Source organism: Cyclopterus lumpus, chromosome 6 (genome assembly GCF_009769545.1).
Source record: "Cyclopterus lumpus isolate fCycLum1 chromosome 6, fCycLum1.pri, whole genome shotgun sequence".
NCBI lineage: Eukaryota > Metazoa > Chordata > Actinopteri > Perciformes > Cyclopteridae > Cyclopterus > Cyclopterus lumpus.
In genome coordinates, this window is record NC_046971.1 from 6,281,851 (window position 1) to 6,290,755 (window position 8,905).

The 8,905-nt window shown below is 43.4% G+C and overlaps 1 protein-coding gene and 1 long non-coding RNA gene across 2 annotated transcripts; both read right to left on the reverse strand.

Annotated features, from left to right (window-relative positions):
- Positions 1 to 1,141: 1,141 nt before the first annotated feature.
- cdkn1cb (cyclin-dependent kinase inhibitor 1Cb) lies at positions 1,142 to 3,769 on the reverse strand. The gene is made up of 3 exons (XM_034535892.1): positions 2,808 to 3,769; positions 2,509 to 2,626; positions 1,142 to 1,955 (listed from the first exon to the last, which is right to left on the reverse strand). Exons 1-2 carry the CDS (start codon positions 3,361 to 3,363, stop codon positions 2,511 to 2,513), a joined length of 672 nt encoding a protein of 223 aa, XP_034391783.1. The 5' UTR covers positions 3,364 to 3,769; the 3' UTR covers positions 1,142 to 1,955; positions 2,509 to 2,510.
- Positions 3,770 to 4,847: 1,078 nt separating this feature from the next.
- LOC117732748 lies at positions 4,848 to 8,830 on the reverse strand. Its single transcript, XR_004609620.1, has 3 exons — positions 8,603 to 8,830; positions 7,378 to 7,500; positions 4,848 to 5,054 (listed from the first exon to the last, which is right to left on the reverse strand). It is a non-coding gene; the product is annotated as an uncharacterized LOC117732748 (long non-coding RNA).
- Positions 8,831 to 8,905: the final 75 nt, after the last annotated feature.

The window sequence follows — 8,905 nt, forward strand, 5'->3', positions numbered from 1 at the left end:
GTGCCTTTTGTTCTCTGATGCAGGACATTCTGTGGCTGACTGAATAGGTCTTGGCTATGTCTACATGGATTTGCCATATGGCAACAAAAAGGAAAGAATGGAGCCGCAGAGCGCTTTGTGTTGGGAATCAGAACAAGCCCGTCAGAGCTTATGGCTGCATGGAGCTGACAAAGTCACCCCTGGCCATCAAAAGTCTCCATTTTCATCACAACATTAATGTCACATAGTCAAAGCAATTCAAACAAAGTGGAGAAACGTAAAGGAAAAAATTATGAAATGTGCTCCTTTTGTTGTTGTTTGTTTGCTGCGCATGCCCATATCCACGCTGACAAGGCGGCGCGCGCATTCAGACGCCGCTTCGTTTGGCTTCTTTTCAATTAAGGGTAAACTTGCAAGTATGACCTGTTGAATGGTTTGTTTCAATAGAAGAGGACAATTACAAAGACTAGTAGTTCTCTTTTTCCAGCTCTGGCAGGTGGCCTCCACGCCCGGTGTATCCACGGCGGGGTAAACAGTGTGTGTGCGTGTGTGTGAGAGTGGGTCTTTAGAGGGCTTGTTGAGTGCGGGTGGATGTGGGGGTGTCTTCGTGGCGGACAAAGCGGGGATCCAAAGGCAGCTGCTGCTTCTTTAGAGGGGCGAAAGGGCCTTTAAATCCCAGCCTATATCCCGCAGCTGCCGTGCGGCCCGAGGCTGCACGTCTGAATGCGTTTTGCCCCCGCAAGGTATATGAGCCCACAGAGGCAGACAGATACAAGCGGAGCTCAATGAAAAGTAATGTACCTGCGACCCCCCCCCCCCCCCACCCCACACACACACACACTCCAACCCCACTCACCCCCTCCTCGGGGGAGGCGGGGAGCCCGAAACGTCTGGGACCAGCACTGCGTGGATCCTCGGTGGTGTTTATTGTGCTTCCTTTTCTATAATATATCATATTTGTGATTCTTAAGCTGCAGCCTATGAGGAGAGCAATTTAAATGAAGGCTGCTGTTCTTTCTCTTGACTGACAACAAAACCCACTTGAGGCACACACACACACGTCAGATATCTCTTTTCTCAGTTTCCAAGACTAACTTTCCTTGCATCCAGTTTCAAAACAAAAGGATAAAGTTAACCAGACAAAAGACACCAACAAATCGGCTTAAAGTTGAAGTGAAAAATATTTTTATTCTCATCTTTTACAAGACATAATTAGGGCACATGTATGCAAAAGAAAAAGAAAAACGGCTCAGAAACACAAAGAAACCTATGGGTTTTTTTTTTCAAGTGTTGACTACTAAGCTACATGATTGCAAAAAAACATCACAACAACACAAAAATGGGAAATAATAATAATAAAATAAAAAGCGTGCCCTTTGGCTAAACCAACAAGGCATTTAACAAATATAAAAAAAGAAACATAAATAAATTATAAGTTAGAATAGACTTAAAATATACATATACAGAAGGAAAAAAATAACGGAACAGAAATAAACAATTATAGGCTTATTGTCTCTATAAAGCTGTACACTTTTGGCCAGTGTAGACAATTCTTTTTTTTAAAAGTAATATAAGGATTGCACAGATGTTAAAACATTTAACACTGTCGAGTGGCTGTATGCAAAAGCAACAATGGATGCTACATTTGTACTGGATAGAAGTCATTCGGTCCAAATGTCCTCTCTTTCCTCTCCTCCCCCCCTTTCCTCCTCCAAACCGTTCAGTCCTGAGAGTCTGGTCCAGGTTGTTCGGGCTGCCGAGCCGAAGAGCCGAGTCGAGCCGAAGCAACCGGGGCCGGTCGGGGCTTATTTCTCCCTGCACCGTCCCCCGGTTGTTTTCTCCTCTGTGTGGCGTCGAAGAAGCACCGAGAGAAAACATCCTCGTCTTGATCCTCTCCAACAAAAAAAAAAAAAAAAAAAATGCGCAGGCAAATAGTGCAAAAAAAAAATATATATATACCCAAAAAAAGAATACACCTGAGGGGGGGAAAAAAAGAGAAAAGAATTGAAGGTTAGTTTTATTGTTCTTTCTTTCTGAGAAAGGTTCCGAAGAAAAACACGCGAGTCGGCTCTCCGAGGAAACCGGAAGTGTAACTTCGGCGGAGGGCGTCACCCTTTAAACCAGAGCCCCTTTTTCCCGCCACTTCGTGACGCACATCCCCCCTCCCCCACCCTCGGGTGTTACTACAGCTCCTACTATCACTACTACTGCCCCCCCCCCCCCCCACCTCACCACCACCACCACCACCACCCCACCCCCCTCTCTGATAAGACTTCCTGCGTTTTTTTAAAAACATTTTTTATGTAATTATTTTTTGGGCCTCACGTAATCATTTTTAATTAACGCAGGGGGAAAAAAAAAAACCCCACAGAAATAACGGATTATAAAACATCAGTGGGCTTTAAACGCACCTCTTAGTAAAACACATTTTGACACCGTTTTTTGAAGTGTCACATTTAAACCAGATTTTAACGATTACCAACACACACAAAAAATGATAACAAATAAATAATAGGCTACGACACGTACCTTCAACGAATCCTCTTTCGCGGAGTTTGTTCCAGCGGGATCGGGGACTTGGAGAGGTGGAAAGCGCTCATATCGTTCGATTTTTTATCGGCGGCCCTCTTTCGTTTCACGAAGAAGTCTGTGGGGAAAAAACGAAGAAGGAAACAATTAATACACACACACCCCAAAAAAAAAGAAAAGAAAATCCACTCGAGGAGGAGAGCGACGCGCATAATGTGGATACAGAGCGAGCGCCCCGAAGCCAAAGAGCGCACACATCCGCAGGGGTGGTGCGTTTAAAGGGGTCTCGTGTCATTTACCTGTGATGTGCGTGTTGTTGTCTGTCGCGGCCGTCGTTCTCTTGCGTCTCACACACGGAACTTGTCTGTGAGCTGGCCTCCCCGAGTTGAGCTCCTCTGCGCGGTTCTCCTGGTTCACCTCCGCCGGGCAAGGAGCGCTGCTGCTGCTGCTGCTGCTGCTCTCGGGCACGGCCAGGCGCTCCAGTACATCCATGTCGGGGCTCGTCTCCGAGGGGACGACAGAGTCCGAGTGGGGCCTCTGCTTGACGGGTGCCTCGGCCGCCCTGGTCCTGCCGTTCTGTACAGAGTCCTTATAAAAAACCGGGGTCGTATCCACGGGCACCTCTTCCCACTCGTAATCCCCAACCAGCGGGGTGTTGGCCTCGAAATTAAAGTTCCATCTCTGCTGGTCCCGTTCGGAAATCTCCCTGAGTTTGTCTTTCATCTCCCGGCTCAGGTCGTCGTGATCCACGGGGCCGAAGAGGTTGCGGCAGACGCTCGTGCGTTTGTGGAGAGGGAAGGTCCTCCTGGCCACCAGCCTCTCCAGCGCGCTGCACGATAACTGCACGTTGGACATCTCCAAAAAAAAATCTTGCCAACGAACGCCACAAATCACAGAATAAGACGCCCTATTTGGCCGATCGAACTCCAATGAGAGAGTATCAGCTGCTGCTGCTGCTGTTGTTGTTGTTGTTGTTGTTGTCGTAGTCGTCGTCGTGCATTAAGTGCGCGTCTCTTTTCTCCACTCTCGTCTCCGCCACAGAATTAGGTTTAAATGTACCTTCTCGGTGAGACGTGGAGTATATAACCGACGGACAACTCCTGTCAGCGTAGCCACCTCGGGAGACCGCCTCATTGGTTGCCTTAAGTCCAACCCTCTCCAAGAACGCACCCGACCAACCCCCACCCTGATTTCCCGTCGGCCCCTGGTGCCCACTTGGCTGTGCGCCGAGCAGAGCGCAGCGATTTACTTTTTTTCCTCCCGGAGAGTCAACCCTCTGACAATACTGAGCGGACTCGATGTCAGCGTCAGACTGATGGAGAAGATGTGTTGTTTTTTTGGGTGTGGTGTGGTGGGGTGGGGTGGTGTGTGTGTGGGGTGGGGGGGGGGATTCACCTTTTTTGGTATTTACTGCTGCTGGTTGTGCATCGATTATTTTTTCATTTTCCTCCTTCTTCCGCTGCCGTGTTGCGCGTTCGATACACGGACTAGCAGGAGATCGATCGTCATCTCATGTTACATGAACACACTTAACCAGTTGTTTAACCACTTTGCAAATTGCCATAATTGTGTTTTTTTCTCGTTTTTTGTATTATTTTTGATATGCCAAAAAAAGAATAGAACCAACTGTGAAAGGAAACGTGGTTACGCTCGCCGATAAATCCCAACACACACTCCCCTCTTCTTACGCTCTCTCATCACAACATGAGCTTCTTCTTCTTCTTCTTCTTCTTCTTCTTCTTCTTCTTCTTCTTCTTCTTCTTCTTCTTCTTCTTCTTCTTCTTCTTCTTCTTCTTCTTCTTCTTCTTCTTCTTCTTCTTCAGCAGAATCAGAACAAATGACCTTGTTCCTGACTGATCACACCACTTTATGTTTTTAGAGAGATTATTCTTAATTCAAGTTAAATGGTGAATTTGAATTTTTAAAAGTAAGTCTGCCAGCCATGATACAATCCCGCTGTCACCGCTGGTGCGTGCGTGTTTACGCGTAGAGGATACACATCGATTGGTGGCAATCGATCATTCAGTATTGGTCATGCACAATATAGGTTTAGTTATTGGTGGTGTGTAATAGGCCTCCCATACATTTTCCTTAAAATCAGAACAATGCCATTAATAATTGTCTGCAGAGTCTCCAGTGTGTAGATCCAATGTCAGGACAGTCAGACAACGCCTTATTAGTGGACAATAGGTGCACAGCGACCCGCAGTGGCCCAAATCCGGTACTGCACCGTGAGCTTGTTACACGCGCAAACGCACCCTGAGAATGATGTGAGCTCAACAGCTCAAACAATGCACCGTTTTACAGGACGCCTTCTTGTGACACCGCGATGTCACATTTGTCACGTGCTTTTAAAGTGCGAGACCACCAGGGGAGGGGCGTCAAGGTGTCACTGTCCGCCGCGGTGTGCCTCCATGAGTTGAAGGTCAGGTGCTCTCTGAGTGACGTCCCTCTCACCACGTGATGCTCGGTCCCGCGGGTTGGACACGTGATTCAGCTGCGGCTACATTGCAGATGACTCTCACCATTAAAGTTGTGAGCAGCACCTGATGGAAAAATAACACATATTTAAGTGATCAATAATTTTGATTGTTGCTGTTCTTTTAATCATGAAAATGACAGGATCAAAATGGTTGGCCTCTTAAGTTGAGCTTATGAATAATGTCACCACCTACCTAGTGATCATACTTCATGTTTGGCCCTCAACATAAACGTGAAAGAAAAACGTTCCCAAAGCAGGCAGGAATCTCTATGTCTTGTTTGTTGGCTCCCTCTAGCGGTGGAAAAGGGGTACGCACCTAAATGTGGCCTTTTGTAAATGTGGCCTTTTGTATGTAGAGAGAGAGAGAGAGCAAATTGTATTTCACAAATTACTAATTAAAGTCGCCCACTATGATGTCATTAATATTCCTTGTAATCAAAACAGTGTATTACAGGCCATGAGGATTTACAGAACCTCAGTTCATCAGTCAGAATCACAAGTGTTTAAATAAATTATATAAATAAAGTGTGCTTTTGTTCTGACATCAAACCCGATGAAGAGAAAATGATCTGACGTGTCACATCTCATTACTCAGTTTCAAACCCCGGTCTCAGATTTACTTTGACAAGTTGGAGAAGGACTTCTGTTCCTCGGGCGCACAGATATGATCAGGTCGTGTTTTGAAGGACGTTATAATGCAGGGAGAACTTCTGCAGAAGTGCTCTTTCAAAGGGAGGTTCATCTCGTAGCTTTCATCGCGGCAGCAAGAACGATCAGACAACTAGTGCGATGTCCTCCAGCCTGATTCCCTCTGACAAATGCAGCAGTACGATTCTTTTATCTCTAAACACACACACACACACACACACACATACCTCAACTGCATAACTTGCTCTTTAACATACCCAGAGGGCTAAATGCAAAGTTAAAAAAGATCCAGGCTCTCCAGACCAAAGAAAACAAGTTTGGACTGAATTCATTTGAAGGTGATGTTCGAGAGGTCCCAATGTGCTGCAGCGACCGTCAAAAGGCTCCCAACAGTAGTTCTTTTTAACCGTGCTTCTTCTAATTCAATTTTATGTTTTATTTCCGCTATTCACGTGCAAAAAAACAATTTTGTAAAGTTTATATGATGAAAAAAAAAAGAAGAAAGACATTCCATCTGAAATTGAAGTATTTAAAACACACAGCCAACGTGGTTGCCGTGGTTGAATGTGTTTTGTGTGTGTGTTTGTTACCTGGGAAAGCCATTTTCGGTGCTATAAACCCACCCTCACCTGACGAAACTCATCCTTTTGATGTTAAAGAGGGGCTGCAGGCCTCACCACAGGCCCCCCTTCAGAAGGAGGATGAATGGTAATTTGACCCCTCGACCACATGCTACACCTATACAACAGTCTTCCCGGCGTGAGGCCTTTACGCTTGAAGTTGCCTGTCGTTGGACGCACCCAGCTGGAGTGATTTCCTGGATGAGTTAGCCGCTAATTATCCACTCTGCCAAATTATGCGTGTCTTTTTCTACTGAAAGAGCTGAACCAATGTGTCATTGTTTCATTTTTTCTTCCGGTTTGATGAAACTTCAGAAAGAAAAACAGATGAATTTACATACTGAGCTCAGTTATTTACAGGATACACACACAAACACAATGTAGGTGGTGACATTTTTAATGTCTTATAATAACCAACGCAATGTAGAACCAGCAAATAGAGTAATTTAAATGAGCTGTGTGGACTCTTATTGTTTTAAATATCGTTTACTATAGTAGTATAGTATAGTTTTCAACAAAAGTAGAACAGAAAAAGCCTCTCTCTCAAAAAAAACCAACTTGTTATTTTGCTAAGAAATATGAATTAACCACCAAGAGTTGTGCTTTCTTTTGGAGGAAAAAGGCAACCCTTCTTTCTAACTAACATTTTAAATCACCTTTATACATTTGTTTCTACAGTTATAAATCAATCATCCAGTAAGAGCCAAAACATGCTCTGACAATGATTTATATAGTTAAAAATAGCTCTCAGAATGATTCCGTTCTGCTGATGGGAATGCAGCTATGCACTGTTCAGGCAGCACATGCTGTTCCTTTCAAAATAAGACTGTATGCCATATACTTTATCGTCTCGTTCGCCCTTGAACTAGATTTGAGTGGTGCCTCGCCATTATTTTTAGCTCCATTTTATGGTGTGTAAAAAGGGCAGATTTGTATAGTTTAAAGCTTTTACATTACTTTGTAATTACGGGATTCAAAGAGCAATACACCTCGTGCTGTTCTTTGTTTAGTAACAATAAATGTCTACGATGGAGCGGCAGCACCCACGTTTTTTTCTTGTTTTTGAATGCTAAGTGTTTTATATGCCATACAGTCAAACATTATAATCATAATACTTACAGCCTGGAGCTTCTCCCTTCCAACAACACATCCTCTATCCTCGCAGTTTATGACCTTGAGTGGCCGTTATGGTTCTCAGGCCTCAGTGTGCCTCATCCAGACTGCAGAGAACAGTGCCTTTGGCTGTGTACACACACACACACACACACACACACACACACACACACACACACGTTTCTTTCCCTTATCTTACTTTTTCACAAAATTAGCTCAAAGGGTCAACAAATCACAACAAAGCAATGTGTAGAACCCAAATCAGAAAATGTGGAAAAAGCTGATTCAAGTGAACAAGCACTTGAATCCTATTATAGCAATAATAATAATTAACGATCCATCATAGGCCACAATTGAATGTAAAACGTAATGTAAAACAGGCCGAGTTGAGTAAACCGTTTCTATGGAGATGCAGTTGAGTAAAAGTATTAGGTCTTCCAAAAGGAAAATGCTTCAATACAGAAGATCTTTTTTCTTTTGACCTCAGGCCTCTCTGGTTACAGAGATAAAGGTGGTTTTGCCATGTGCTGTCAGCTGAGGGATTTTCTTCTGAATTCAATTGGACAAGCTTAATTTGGCGGTGGCATCTGAGGCTACACCCACACCACTCGTTTTTAAAACACATACAAAGTTTTGATTGCCCATCAGTGACTGCTTGGAAAGCTTCTTTCACAATAGTTGAAGAACGGAAAGCTGTTGACCGTTGGGTGAGTTTATACCCCACTCTTGTGCATCTTACAGTACAGTAAGTCTTTGAATCTCTATATTTCTCAAGTATAAATATTGTGAACATCTGTGCTATAGGTGCTAGAATCATGTTTCCGGAAAGAAAGAAACAACTTTTTAAAATGTTTAATAACATGTATCTAATTAATAGCTTCACGGGTGGTCAATAATGATCCAAGAACAATCTAATAACTAATTAAGAACAATAGTTGGGATGCCTGGTTGTAAAAAAAAACGGACTCTATAAGCACATGATGAGCTTATAGCTTTTTAATCAATCCTAGAGAAAACTGAAATGTACAACTTGACCATGACTTGAATTAGTTCTTAATTATTATTAGTTCTTAATTACAGGGTAATTATCTTTTTTATTTAAAAAAAATCTTTTTTTTTGCAAAAATAAATAATAATACAAAATAATAATGTACTACTTTTTGTTGTTGCTGAAGGAATTACTTGTTTCCCCTTATTTTAGCACATTTCCTTGTTTATCTCGTCTAATTACCTTTCTGCTAATTACGACTGATGAAGCGCAGCCCGGAACGGAAGTGACGACATAGAAATTAGACAAAACATGTTGAGACGGATTTTTGCCGTTTAACCCATTAAACGGCGAAATGTTGACGAAGACACTTGCGTGTCGACGTCACCTATTGTTACTTTGGGATTTCAAAGCAGCAATATTAACTCACCAACTGTTAACAAATAAATATTGTAAATCCTCAGCTAAACTCGCCAGAAAGGTCTGACTGTCACGACAATATATTTGCGTAACGTTTGCAGACGTTAGACTTCCCAGTTGAATATT